The sequence below is a fragment of the Choloepus didactylus genome, chromosome 1, assembly GCF_015220235.1.
Source record: "Choloepus didactylus isolate mChoDid1 chromosome 1, mChoDid1.pri, whole genome shotgun sequence".
NCBI classification, from domain to species: Eukaryota; Metazoa; Chordata; class Mammalia; order Pilosa; family Megalonychidae; genus Choloepus; species Choloepus didactylus.
Genome location: NC_051307.1, coordinates 10,882,125 through 10,897,083, shown reverse-complemented (window position 1 = coordinate 10,897,083; position 14,959 = coordinate 10,882,125). Strand labels below are relative to the sequence as shown.

Below are 14,959 nucleotides of genomic sequence, written 5' to 3'. Positions count from 1 at the left end.
GTGTGACCGAAGCAAGTCACTCAACTTCTCTGTGCTTTGGCTTCCTGTCTGTAAAGTGGAGGTGATAAAAGCACCTTCCTGGGCAGATTGTTGGGAGAACTAAATGGGATAATTCATAAAGTGTCTGGTCCATAAGGGGCAGTGTCGTGACCATTCCAAACCAAGAAAGTCCTTCCACATCTGTTCTCAGCAGGAACAACACTGCCCCCAAAGGGGCAAAAATTGACTCTTGGGGGATTCAACAGTTTGTGGCCCTCCAAAGCGCATCTCAACCCAACAAAATCATATTCTTTGGTATTTCACTTCTCTTCTTAGAGAAAATTTAAGTTTTTATTTTTAGGGTGTTCAGTAATGAAAAAGTCTGCAGAAATAAAAAACTTAAAAAAAATAAACGCAGCCCTTGTGGTCAAAAGGTTGGAACCCACTAATTGGCCTGGAATATCTGGAGGAAGAGAGAGACCTGAGAATTTTAATTTTGCTCTACTTGTCAACGTCCCTCCACTTTTACCACCTACTTCTCCCGCACCCTCCCCGGCACACGACACAGGGCCGAGTGAGCAGACTCGCTCACTCCCCTGGCAGCGCGGGCCTCCACCAACATTTTAGTAGAATTAATTCCACATTTCACATGCAACGTCTTTGGCTCCAGGATGAGAGGTGACGATTAAAACTCAGATATTCAGCTGATTTACAGCTTTGGGAATGGAGAAAAAGGTGCCAGCTCGCGACGGAGAGAAGGTAAATCACCGTCTCAAAAAGAGTTGACTTGTTTGGACAAATGAGAAGAAAAATGGGGATAAAAAGGAAATGAATAATACGGGCAAAGAGGGGTATAGGATGTTTTGGGTGTTCTTTTTACTTTTATTTTTATTCTTATTTTTATTTTTTTTGAGTAATGAAAATGTTCAAAAATTGATTGTGGTGATAAATGCACAACTATACGATGATACTGCTAATTAATGGTTTTACACTTTGGATGACTGTACGGTATGTGAATATATTTCAATAAAAATTAATTTAAAAAAAAAAAGAGTTGACTTTTCAGAGGAGCGTGAGGGGAAAGCTTGAAAAGGACACTGCTAAAGCCTCACTGTTCTCAGAGTTACCCCTGGCCATCAAAGAATAAGGAGAAATGCTCAGCCTCGGGAGAGCCAATCCAGAATTTCCTCATTAAAACAGTGACTCATTGAAAGATACTCTACTAGAAAATTCATCAAAATTGTCAAGCTCATGAAAGATAAAGAAAGATTGAGGAATTGTAGCAGGCTGCTTGAAACCAAGATAACACATGATTGGATGCCATGTAAGATCCGGGAACTGAAGAAAGGACCCTAGGGGGGGAAACTGCTGAAATTCAAGGCAGGCCTGTAGCTTCAAAGCCTTATCCAATGTCAAATTCTTCAAGAGGGTCACTGTGCTAGGATTATGTAAGATGTTCACTTTAGGGGAAGCTGGATGAAGGTTATTTGTAAACTTCTGTACTATTTTCGCAACTTTTCTGTAAGCCTAAAATTATTCAAAATAAAAAGCTGAAAATGTTTGCAAAGACAACAACAACAACAAATGTTGATTTAGCAACCTGCTGTGGAGCAGTCCATGTAAAAGGAGCCAACAATTAAATTCCCACAGGCCTCTGAAGGAAGAGAGAAGCAGGAGCTGAACAAAGGAAGGGGAAGGACAGGAAGAGGCAAAGAACAATATACACACACATCCCTGATCAGGTTTCTCAACAAGGAGGACAGTTTCCTCACCTAAATGCATTTCCTTTTTCCAGGACTGGGGTCCATGAGCCACAGACCATGCAACTCCCCCCAACACGCTGGGTGCTTGATCAAAGCAGAGCTGCGCCGTCACTGTCACTGATCCTTCGCCCGGGTGTTTGCCTTCCCCTAGATAAAAGCAAACGGGGACGCTCCAAATGTGCGTCAGGAAGGAAACAACAGGGTCGAGGAAGAAAAGGGAAGTCAAGCAAAAGGCTTATTCCCCCAGATCAAAGCCAAGAATTTCCTCTTTCAAGCAGTGGGCAGAAAACTGTTCAATAACCAAAGCTCCTGACTTGATGTTACAGTTGATTGCAGCAAGCACTGACATAGCTGCTCCACTCCACTGCTCAGGGCGAGGCGAGAGGTTCAATTAGAGGATGGCATTCAGCCCTGCAAATGACTGTCCTGCAGCACGTGGCAAGCTGATGTCCCACAGCAGACACCGAAACAGAATTCTCAGCAACCAGTTATAATCAGTTACCTGGGGCCAGATAATTAGATAATCAACTTTGAAAATTTTTCTGGTTCTTGTTTATTCTCTTACAAATCAACTTAGTCACATGTTAAGTTTTTAAAAAGTCTAGTAATAAGCAGAATGACAAAGGGCTGGACACACAGAGATGTGAAGAACTTGAAACAATGAGACTAAAGGGAGATTTATTGACTTTTCACTTATCCACGCTGACTTGGTTTGAGAGTGGAGGAGATGAACAGGGGTGCCATGAAATTCATTTTTTGCTCTCAATTATGTAAAAAGATAGTATGCTCTATGGTGCTTTAAAGAGACGGGTATTGGAAAATCAAGTAACAGTGTAATGATTATCACAATTCCAAAGCAAGACCTGAACTGATAAACTGACTCAGTTGAAATGTAGAAGTGGTATTGCAAAACCGTAAGTGACTAGACACTCGAGGAAAAGGATATTCTAATTTATCTTCATTTTCTGAACTAAGAGTTAAACAGGAAATAGTAGAAATACCCTTGCTGTCACAAACCTTTCTATGCTATTTGTGTTCTTCAGCAGTCCCATAAGCCTGTCTAAGGCACCCTGTGTTTGTGTTTGTGTTTGTGATTATTCACTCCCCACTACTCCCCTCCCGCCCCCTCCCACACACCCCCAGGACACTGGCAAAGTTAGGTGGAGAAGTTTTAAGAGGCACCTCAAGTGTTCTGCTTATCCAAAACTTAGTGACTTACAACAATCATCATTTATTTTGCACGCAAATCTCAAATTGGACAGGTTTCACAGGAACAGCTCAATTCGGCTCCACATGGCGCAGCTGGGGTGCTCCATGGGGACTGGACGACCCACTTCCAAGATGGCGCACTCACATGGCCAGCAAGTGCAGGATGGTTGTCTGCTGGGAGCTCACTGGGGCTCTCCACCACAGGCCCAGGTCCCTCTTCATGTGGACCTTGCCACGGGGCAGTGTGAGCTTCCTCATGGCATGGGAGGTGGGTTCCAAGAGCGAGTGTCCCAGAGCCCAGGCAGAAGCTGCAAAGTTTCTTCCTTATGATCTAGCCTTGGAAGTCCCATGATGTCACTTCTACGACATGCTATTAGACAAACAAATCACCACGGCCAGCTCAGAATCAAGGGGAGGGGAGTGAAACGCCACTGCTCAATAGGAGGAAAGCAAAAAATGTGTGGCCCATCTGTTTGTTTCCTGGGCTGCTCAAGCAAATACTGTGCAATGGTTCGGCTTTAACAATGAGAACAATTGTTAAGGTCCTGCCTTACAATTTATTTGCTCAGGTTTTGAAGCTGAAAGAAAGTCCAAATCAAGGATTCACCAAGGCAATGCTTTCTTCCTGCAGACTGGCGTTCTGGGGAAATCCTTGGTCCTTAGCTTGTCATATGGCCAGGCACATCGTGGTGTCTCTCCCTTCTATCCTGGGTTCCACTGATGTTCACCCACTGGCTGCTCCCTCTTTGGCTTTCTCTCTGTGTGTGTCTGAATTTGATTCTGCTTATAAAGGACTCCAGTAACAGGATTAAGACCCATCCTGATTGGGCTGGGCCACACCTTAAATGAAGTCACCTCATCAAAAGTTCCCACTTACAGTGGATTCACATCCACAGGAATGGATTAAGCTTGAGAGCATATTTTTCTGGGATACATACAGCTCCAAACCATCTCACCACACTGAGTTTCTGCTGGCTCTCTCATTCTTCCCCTCTGCATGTGAATGACATGTCCCTCAATAGACACGGGCCTTCAGCCAGGGTCCCTGCACAAGAAGATGACAAGATGCATGGAGCAGAACCAGCCAGAGCCCAGAGAAGAGCCACGGCTTGAAACAAAGTAGCAGCCAACCTGCTGAGCCTACTTGTAACGTGAGCCAGAGTATGCCGTTTAGAGACATTGAGATTCTAAGATCATCTGTTACTTCTACAGAGCTGACTAATAACAATATGCGGTGTTCCCATCTCCACCGATGACCCACCATCCACCCACATGCCTCCCAGCACCCCCTAAACAGCTCGTACATCTGTCTCCATCTCGCCATCCCTACCACAAACACTCTCCTCAAGGCCACCATTTTTTCCCACGTGGACACAATCTGTTATTCCAGGTTTGCTCCCCTCCAAGCCATTCTCCAATCTGCCTGAATTTTGACCTTTCTAAAGCACAGATATGATCACTCTGCTTATAAACAATGGTTTTAGTCTCGGGTCCCTAGGATAAAGTCCAAATTCCTTACTAATGCATATAAGCCTTTTTTGATTTGTGTAGAATTTTTAAATAACTACATTATTTAAAAATATTCAATTCTGGTATATAGAAAACAAAAATAATGGCACAGATGAAACTCTCAAGATGTATCAAGTATAGACAGTAACATATAAGACATTATAGATGGATGAAATGGAACATATATAAAGCTGAGTACAGATGAAAAAGGACAGAACAAAAGACAGTGTTACTTATAGACAGAAAAGCATGGAAGGCCTAAATAAATCTGAAATATTAGTAAGACACAAATCATGCCATCTTCCAGACTGACACTTATTTCATCCCTATATCATCTACCCATTATGGTTCCTTATGGACCCATTTCGGACCCTTGTATATTCTGCCCAGAAATGCAGATAAAAGGCACGACTTCTCAGCACATCACTAGCCAGCCACAGCTTTTATGGTTAGATGTGCCCTGAGTCTCTCAACAGTGCAAGGGGCAAAGGGGCTCCTGGCAGCTCCCATCTGCTGAGCCCAGTGTTTGGCCTCATCTCTGGTCCCTGTGCCACGCTATGAGCAGGGAAGGCTGAGATGGCAGAGACAGACGGCAGCCTGAGCACAGCACGGCCCAGGATTCAGGTGTGGGCTCCTCCCTTGCCACAGGCACCCCATCCTAAGTGTGTTAACCCACCCCCAATCTCTCCCTTTGTTTCTTGCTGCCTGTTTTGAATTTATTTAATAAACCATGTGATTTGTGCACTTGAACTTGGACTTTGAGCTTCTCTATTCTGTGACCCCTGGGTCAGCCTGCCTGGTAGTTCTTGGAGGCTACCCTGCATGGAGGTAATTTCCCACCCAACAACCCAGCGGCAGCTCTCCTCTCCGGCCTCATCCTGGACCACTCCTCTAACCACTTGAATGCAGATTCCAGCAGATTCCAGCTGTATGAACTGTGTGCAGTTCCCCCGGGGCAAATGCTTTCTGTGCTTCTGTACAGGCTGCTCCGCATATAACACCCTTTGGTCTTTCTCTACCAACTGCGGTTTTTCCCTTAACACTCAGAACTTGCCTCCCCTGGAAAGTCCTCTCTGACTCTGCCCCATCCAGATAGGTTCCGACTGCTCCTGGCCATGCCTTCCCATGGAATTTATCACTTTAATTTAATCACTTTAATTGTACATTTGTTTAGCTGTCTCCTCCACCAGACTGTGAGCTCCTTAAGGACAAGGACCATCACATATGAATGTGTCTTTCATCTTCATATGACACATACCTCCACCCTCAGCATAGAATCTGGCATAAAACAGGTACCTCATAAATCTTGGATGGATGGATGAATGGATGGATGGATGAACAAATGAATGAATGCCTTGAGAGAATACAAAGGGCATAAGTGCATCTTCTGCCACAAAAGGATCATATAAGTTCTTCAGGTTATCAATTCTTAACAAACAGAGCTGCTAATGTAAGTGCAGAAAGTATTAAAGCTGAATCTGCCATGACCTGTTAGTATTTATTACTGCACTAGCACAATAACTAGAACACAATAGATGTTCTGTAGACACCTGTTCTGGTTTGCTAATGCTGCTGGAATGCAAAACACCAGAGATGGACTGGCTTTTATGAAAGGGGTTTTATTTGGTTACAGTTACAGTTTTAAGGCCATAAAGTGTCCAAGGTAATGCATCAACAATCGGGTACCTTCACTGGAGGATGGCCAATGGTGTCCGGAAAACCTCTGTTAGCTGGGAAGGCATATGGCTGCCGTCTGCTCCAAAGTTCTGGTTTCAAAATGGCTTTCTCCCAGGACGTTCCTCTCTAGGCTGCAGTTCCTCAAAAATGTCACTCTTAGTTGCACTTGGGGTATTTGTCCTCTCTTAGCTAATCCGGAGTAAGCGTCTGCTTTCAACAGCTGTCTTCAAAATGTCTCTCATCTGCAGCTCCTGTGCTTTCTTCAAAGTGTCTCTCTTGGCTGTAGCAGCTTGCTCCTTCTGTCTGATCCTATATAGTGCTCCAGTAATTTAATCCAGACCCACCCAATGGGCGGGCCAACACCTCCATGGAAATTATCCAATCAGAGTCATCACCCACAGGTGGATGGGGCACATCTCCATGGAAACATTCAAAGAATTACAATCTAATTAACACTGATAGGTCCACCCACACAAGATTACATCAAAGATAATGGCATTTGGGGGGACATAATACATTCAATCTGGCACAACACCCGTTAATGAATAAATAAGTGAAAATATAAATGTGAATGCAACTATTTTTAAAGCAGAGCTCCTGAGGTTCATTTATTTGCTGCTATGAGGTCTGTAGAATGAACACAAATCATTTGGTATATCCAAAATCCAAAAACATATTGTAAATACCTCTAAAAGTTGTATAGTTCTAAAAATGTGAAAGAATGTAAGATCCCACCATCAAGTTCAAAAGCCTTTCTTACATAAATATATTTTCTATTTAATATCTGAGGATCCAATTGAATTCAAATGATTTTAGAGTTAGATAAAAAAACACATCCAGCTTTATAAAAGCCCCCCCAAAATGAAAAATCCCATCAAGCAATCGTCCTGACCAGAGTTGCAGACTTGGTGAACTCTGTGACAGCGAGCTGTGCCATCAGCCCTGTTTTAAGTTTTGCAGCCACCAGAGTGGTCAAAAGAATGGCAGTGGATGACTCCAGCTCCAGGCTTCAGGACCCACCAAAATCTCGGATCACAAATAAAATCGATTAATCAGTGGTCAGGTATCTTTCTATCCCAGGAAAATTAAGAATTAAGAAACAGCAATTGAGCAGAAAGGTCTTCATTAAACCTTCCTTACAAAGGAAGTGAGAGATCTGTGGCAGAGATGCTAATTATCTCTCAATATCTATTCTTCCCTTCTTCCTTGCAGTAACAGAACCGCAGGCTTTCACTGAATCCATGGTGCTCCAGCTAGAAAATACATTTCTCCGCCTCCTCTGTGGCTAAGTGTGGCTGTGTGACTAAGCTCTGGGCAATGGGATGCACACACAAATGACGTCTGAAGCTTCCGGATCACCATCTTAAAGGGGAAGCTGGCGGTCACCCACCTTCTCCCCTTCCCCGTTCTGCAGGCTGGAATGTGGAGGCTGACAGTGGTGGTGGCAGGACCCAGCCTCTCCCGAGGGAAAACCACCACTTAGGATGGCAGCAGGGAGATGACAGAACAAGACAGAAGGAAACTTACAGAACAGAACCACCTACCTGAGAGAGAGAAAACTTCCAGTTTGTTTGAACCACTCTAGTTCGGGTGGCTTTGTTCAAGTGGCTTAGCCTGTACCCTACATGATAGAGTAACTATCTTCCTTAAGACGCTGGACATCTTTTAACCCCATAAAGATGTAAAATTAACTAACAGAAGTTTTAAAAAATTAAAAGCACAGCATTCATATTTTTGTATTAAGAAGGAATCTATGCACATGATATTTTATGTAATTGCAATATTTTAGAAATGCTGACCTTGGCTTTAAGTTGAAACCTTACTAAGTTTATACAGAATGTATAAGAAAACTTTAAGCTTACAATATTTATATGTTTAATAATTCATAAGATTATGTAACTGTTCAGGAAGGTTTTATTTGTTCATCCAGACAACTTAAAATAATTAGAGATACGGGGGATGGGGGTGTGGTTGCAGGGAACAGATGAAACAGCAGGCGGATGGACTCTAGGGAAGTTCCACTGAGGTATATGCTGTATTTTTCATACTGAGTGGTGAGCTCATGAATATTTATTAGATTATTTTAAATTCATGAGTGAATGAATGAGGGCCATGCACAAACCAATGATGGCAGTGCATTTTCAACAAGGATTATGATTCAACCAATTTTGTGCATTATACCTAGAGTCCAAAGAAAAAATAAAATGTTTTATGATCCTCAAATTTATATGGGATGGCAAGGGCCCTAAATAGCCAGAACAATCTGGAAAAAGAACAGGGTTGAAGGTCTCACATCCCCTGATTTCAAACTATATTACAAAGCAGCAGTAGTCAAAACAGTAGGGTATTGGCACAAAAATAGACAAATAGACCAGAGGTACAGAACTGAAAGTCTAGAAATAGTCCCACACATCTATGGCCAGTTGATTTTTGACAAGGTACTAAGTACATGCAGTGGGGAAAGAATAGTCTTTTCAACAAACAGTGTTGGGAAAATTAGATTATCACACACAGTGGAATGAAATTAGATGCCTACCTCAAACCATATATAAAAATTAACTCAAAATGGTTCAGGGTCCTAAATATAAGAGCTAAAACTATAAAACTCTTGGAAGATAACATAGGGGCAAATCATGAACTAAGATTCAGCATTGGATTCTTAGATATGAAACCAAAAGCACAAGCAACAAAAGAAACAATAGATAAATTTTATTTCATCAAAATTTAAAACGTTTGTGCAAAGGAAATAATCAAGAAAATGAAAAGATAAACTACAGAATGGGTTTAATATCCAGAATATAAAAAGGATTCCAACCAAAAAACACCCAAGATATACAAATAGCCAATAAGCACATGAAAAGATGGTCAAAATCATTAGCCATTAGGGAAATGCAAATGAAAACTAAGAGATGCCACTTTACAACCACAAGGATGGCTATTATTAAAAGAACAGATGATACCAAGTGTTAGAGAGGATGCAGAGAAATTGGAACTCTGGTGCATTGTTGGTGGGAATGTAAAATGGTGCAGCTACTGTGGCAAACTATAGACAGTTCCTCAAAAAGTTAAATAAAGAATTGCCATATGACTTGGCAAGCCCACTTCTACGTACATACCCCAAGAGAGTGAAAATAGAGTCACAAATAGATATCTGTATATCAATGTTAATAGCAGAATTACTCACAATAGCCAAAAGTGGCAAACAACCGAAATGTCCAACAAATGAATGGATAAGGAAAACATGGTGCATACACACAATGGAATATTCTTCGGCCATTTAAAAAAAAGAATTTCTGAGACGTGCTGTAACATAGAAGAACCTTTAAAGAAGTATGCTCTGTGAAATGAGCAAGACTCATAAGGACAAAAATTGTATGACATTCCTTATAAAAGATGACTAGAAATAGCAAATTTGCAGAGATAGAAAGCAGATTAGAGGTTACCAGGGAAGGGGGGATAGAAAGGGGGAGTGTCTGTTTCTAAAAACAAAAATAAAAATATATATAAATACAATCATGTTACTTGCTTGCTTTAAAACTGTCAATGGTTTCTTTCCAGAAAATAAAGAAATACGGTCGTGAAAATTGCAAAGGACTAAAGACAGAAAATCCTAAAAGCAACCAGAAAGAGGTAAATGCTGCCAACCAATAAACAAAACAAGACATTAATTTGTTCTTAGAAAGGGAATGGACATTGGTTAAAACCTCACCTACCACTTAGCAGCTAGTAGATTTTGGCACATCATTTAATCTTGTAATTCAGTTTTCTTATCTTTCAAATGCCAACAGTAATACCTTGCAGAGTTGTAAGTATTAGGGGTGATGTATGTAAACTGCCTAGCAGGGGCCCAATAAATGGCTTCATTATTATCATAAGCATGTATTAGGCTAGACAAAATTAGGATCCTTCAGAAGAGAACATGGTAACTTAGTGCACTGGGCTGCAAGAGGCCCCCCTGCCAAATCCTACACCCACTCCTCAGCCCCAGCCAGAACTCCTTCAATCCTTTAATCCTTTTACTGATTTCACAGCTCGTTTCAGTCTACTTTGTATTCCATACAATTATTTCTTGTTTATCCCCGTCTTTCCTCTTCTCTCATCCCAACACAGTGTCTTAAAGACAATGTTTGTGAAGTGGGAAGCCAGGAGACATGGCTACCATCAGCAAAATCCCTACGGCGTACCTATGCAGCAGGCAAAGACAGTGGCAGCTGAATGAGGGTGGAAGGGCAAAAAGGACACCCTATAGACCCCCACCAGGATGGGTTGGGGTCAGACTTCCTGTAATACACAAGCCGACCAGTCCGCAGATTTTTAGGAGCCAGCAGGTATTTGCAATGGCTCTTCACTCTCCACCCTGCTACGAGGCTGGCTTCAGGGGCCGGCGCCAACAGGCTCCCTGGCCCTGTGGCTTCCAGCTGGTTTTGGCCAGTGAGAGGTCAGGCAAGAGAGCCAAGGGCAGGAGCAGAGAGAGGTAGAGGTATCCCTTCCTGCAGGCCGTGAACCGGCAGTGGCCATGTCCTCTGAAAGGCCAAAGCTCCTCCAGCAACCCCTTCCCCAGCCAGAGCTTACAGCATGTCCAGGTTCCAACGGCCACCCCTCCCAGGGCAGCAGGGCTCCTCCATGGCTGCTAGCCCAGGGATTCACCATTCCTTGTTGGTTTCCAACCCTGCCAGCGCTATTGCGAATAGTCCATTCATTAAACGCTCAACCACCCATTGAGTGTACACCAACTGTGCCCGGCGAGGACCAGGCAGACACCACACTGAAGTGTGTACAGTCCCTCGAGGCCCCTACCGTTCCTTCTTACACTCTGGCCTGGGTGGCAGGCCCTCCACCCCAAGCCAGGCCCACTCCCTCCCCTCAAACACTTCTCCATATCACCTAACATCCGCCAAAGCCTCCACTTCATCCATAAAGTGAGGGGACCACACTCCATTGCTGGTTTTTCGTACTTCCCTTGTCCCCAGTGCAACTCTTTTCCTTTTTCAAGTGAGCTTTTAGGCAGAACTCCTAATACACGAAACAGTTGGAGCCAGAGTGGCTTTGCTTGAAGGGGGTGGACCAACCACCACCACCCCCTATCCCTCCCCCCCACCCCCGCACAGGGCTCTGCAGTGGAACCGGGAATAATCCCAGGACCAAGATGGGGGGGGGGGGGCACATTAGACAAATGACTCCAAAATCCACTCCATTTCCTACATTCTATGACCTCCCTTGCAGGTTCAGGGATCCAACCCAAACCTTAACTCAGAAAACACTTGGCAAGGAACTGGTGGGTCACAGGCTGCGAACGGGCCCCGACTGCAAGCAGAGATGTATGAATTCTAGAAGACAGGAGGCTGGGGGAGGCAATGCTGCTCCCCGCCAAAAATGTGCCTTCTTGCTCTCCCTCTTTGCATCTGCAGGTGACGTGGACGCGGAGAAAGGCAGGCAGACAGTGAGGAGAGAAGGCCAGACTAACAGGGGGGAACAGGCAGGAAAGGACAAGCTGTCTTCCTTGGGGATCTCAGGACCCCAGTGACGCAGCACTAGTCATGCCATGGCGCAGGTGTTCCCCTCCACCCAGCCAGCACCTGAGCCAGGACAGGTACACGCACGGCAAGAAGGTGGGCGGGCAAGAATGAGTCACCAAAGGCAACTGAGGGCAAGAAACCTAACAAGGTGCAAAGGCGGTATATACATAGGGGTTTGCCAAAGAACAGAGCCAACAGGATGTGTGTGTGTGTGTGTGTGTGTGTGTGTGTGTAGAAAGAGAAAGAGAGGGAGGAGAAGAGATCTATATTATAGAGTTGGCTCATGCAACTGTGATGGCTGACAAGTTTGAAATCCATAAGGTAAGCGGGCAGATGGGAAATTCCAGCAAGAGTTGACGTTGCAGTCTTGGATCCAAAACTCACAGGGGAGGCCAGCCAAGAGCTGCTGTAGCAGACTTGAGGCAGAATTTCTTCTTCTCCTGGAAATCTAGTTTTTCCCTCATAAGGCCTTCAATTATCAGATGAGCCCCCCAACACACACACACACACACACACACACATACATTATTGCGGGTAATCTCCCTGCCTTAGAGTCAACTGATCCTAGGTGCTAACTGATCCACAGCAACGACTTAGCCAAGGTTTGACCAAGCACCTGGACACTGTAACCCAGCCAAGTTGACACACAGCATCAATCCTCACAGGCGACAGGGTCAGGCTTCCATGGGAACGACAGCCACTGAAAGCTTAAGCGGAGTGTATCCCAACTGAATTTGGGTCTAGAAAGATAACTCTGGCAGAAGAAGGAAAACCCAAGGAAGAGACACAAGATGAGATGAGATATTCACAGTTTAGACAAAAGATAATGAAGACAGGCATGGAATGAGGAGGAACGGACATGAAGGAGTCAAGTGAGACATTTGGGAGTGGTAGTAGCAGAACCTTGTAATGTAATGGACGTAAGGAGGCAGGAAAAGGTAAAGACCAATCAGCTTTTTATCTTGAGGAACTAGATTATCAAAAACAGGAAGAGGATCAAATTATGGTGTTAATCTGGGATTTATTTTTTTAAAACAGAGGACAATAAACAACTAATGTTGGACTTCTTATTGAGTTTGAGGTGTTTTCAGGATATTCAAGGCGAGATGATTAGGAAGTAGGTAGCAATATAAATCAGTCATTCAGGCTGATTTTGAAAGCAAGAAGTTGTAGGAATAGATGAGCTGACCATCAAGCAGCGCTGTCCAAAAAAAACGTTGGAGAGTCACAAATGTGGGCCATGTAGATAATTCTAAATTTTCTCATTACTATATTAAAAGGAATAGGTAAAGGCAATCTTACTAATGTTTTTTTCTTAGCCCAAAATGTCCACAAAGAATGGCAACTACAAGAGCAGGAAAGAACACTCAGCAAAAACAAATCTGGTTTTAATTAAGACACGTATTTTATATATCGAACACGAGTCAAAAACATGTTACTCACAGTTTCTGAAGAGGCAGATGGTCTCTGCAAATTCTCACTCTGTACCCAAATGCTCTCTGTCACAAATGCAATGTGCTCTGCTTCAAGTATAAAAGGAGAAACAAGAAAAAGGACCCATTTGTTCAAGTCATCAATGGACTGGATGGGGGGAAAGAAAGATAAAAAAAAAAAAAAAGTAAAAAAAAAGATTCAGTATCACTTCAAATCAAAACTGCCATTTATATCAACATGCCTAGGAAACCCTCTTCTGCAATTCCAGGTAAGGTCTAAACAAGGCTACCTGACTCTCCCCCAGGGGACCACAGTCACCCCATGTTTCTCGTTGAACTATGACAATTTCAACAGCTGCAAAATGCCCTCTAGGACGCGGTAGCTTCAACGTCGCTGGATATTTGTTATCAAGCAATCAATTCTAAAACTTGGCTCATCCTGCCACTCCTTACTGCTTAGCACAGACGCGCTTTCCAAATTACAAGTGTGAAGCACATTTATGGAAGGGGAGGCTCCACGTTCCCATCTCCATAGCAACAGCCGATTCCTACAACCATATTCAGGGACCACGCATTCTCTTCTCCCTGAAATCTGGGAGTCTGTGCTCCTCCTGACACTCAAGCAATAGTCAAAGCCAGAGAGAGAAGATATTTCAGGGAAAGGTGGCTCCCAGGTGCAGAGAAGCTAGCAGATGTATTTTAGCATGAATCGAAATGGCAGTCAAGAGTGATTTCAATTCAGTTTCTTTTAAAGCACATCACAATCATGACTGGTTAGCAGATGGAATATATCCACTGCCTATCTCTGTTCTCTCTCCTAAAATCCCTCTAAAATGGCAGAATTTAAATTAACTTTAAAAGGCATTAACCCACCAAAAAAAAAAAGAAAGAAAGAAAAAGTTGAAACCTAAGGCTGCAAGATGGGGGAGCCCCAGCACCGTAATTAAAAAAAAAAAAAAGTCATTTAAGTCACAGAGACCCAGAAAATCATAGAAGGCTCAGACAGCAAGACTTCAGGGTAGAGCTAACAGTGGAAGTTTGGGGGAAAAGGTACAAGCAATTAGAGCCCCAGACCCCCTCTCCTCACTCACCCGAGCAGAGCACAAGAGGGTCGCTTTCTTAGGACACAGGAAATCAGTGTCATTAGGCAAAAGTCTGCAACTGAAGCAGGGAAGTCCCTTCCAGCCACCCTCCTTCCAGGACCCTGACTTCAGAGTGTCATCCAGCCAAGATAAACCCAAGGCAAGAGACTGAGGAGCTCTCTCCAGGGAAACTGACCAACCCAAAAGAAAAAAGCCCTACAGACCCTGCAGAGGACTAGAGGTTCCCCAGTGGGACGGCCTGGTGCCTTCAGGGAGGCCCAGCACATGACAAGTCCTAGTCAAACTACCAATCAAGTACCAAGGTAAATGAAAAACCATGTTCACATATGCACAGTCTCAAAAAAGTTTATTTATCTCCCATGCAGCCCTTCTCAAGAAACTACTGGAAGACATGTTTAACGAAACAAGGGAAGAGAACAAGGGAAGACGATGTCACAGCAGCCAGGAAAAGGAGCTCCAGGACAAGAGGCAGGCAAGAAGCGTTCCCAGGGTGGCCGCGAAGGGAGGCTCCAGGGGCAGGGACATGTGGCCGGCCTCGAGACCTCACAGAGCTGAGCCCGAAGCAGAAGGACAGAAGGTTCTAAAGGGGCTGTCTCCCAGAAAAATTAAAAATGGGACTGAAATCAAACTGACATATTTGACCATATCCAGAGGGCTTGTTACACTTCTGGCAGAATCTGGGAATAAAATGATAAATTCTTAAAACTAAGCAAACAATAAATAAATAATGTACAGGAAAAAATAATCATAATACACTATAGTGCACAGTA

General features: G+C 43.7%; 1 protein-coding gene across 3 annotated transcripts in view; it reads right to left on the bottom strand.

Moving 5' to 3' along the window:
• The window catches only part of HLCS (holocarboxylase synthetase), a 231,186-nt gene that overhangs the window by 189,237 nt on the left and 26,990 nt on the right, over nucleotides 1-14,959 (bottom strand). For 2 of the 3 annotated variants that reach the window (XM_037831637.1, XM_037831654.1), the window contains exon 2: nucleotides 13,097-13,234. The exons of the other annotated variant lie outside the window; for it this stretch is intronic. In XM_037831637.1, the coding sequence (XP_037687565.1) occupies nucleotides 13,097-13,234 (138 nt within the window). The remainder of the gene's footprint in view (nucleotides 1-13,096; nucleotides 13,235-14,959) is intronic. 3 annotated transcript variants of the gene reach the window in all.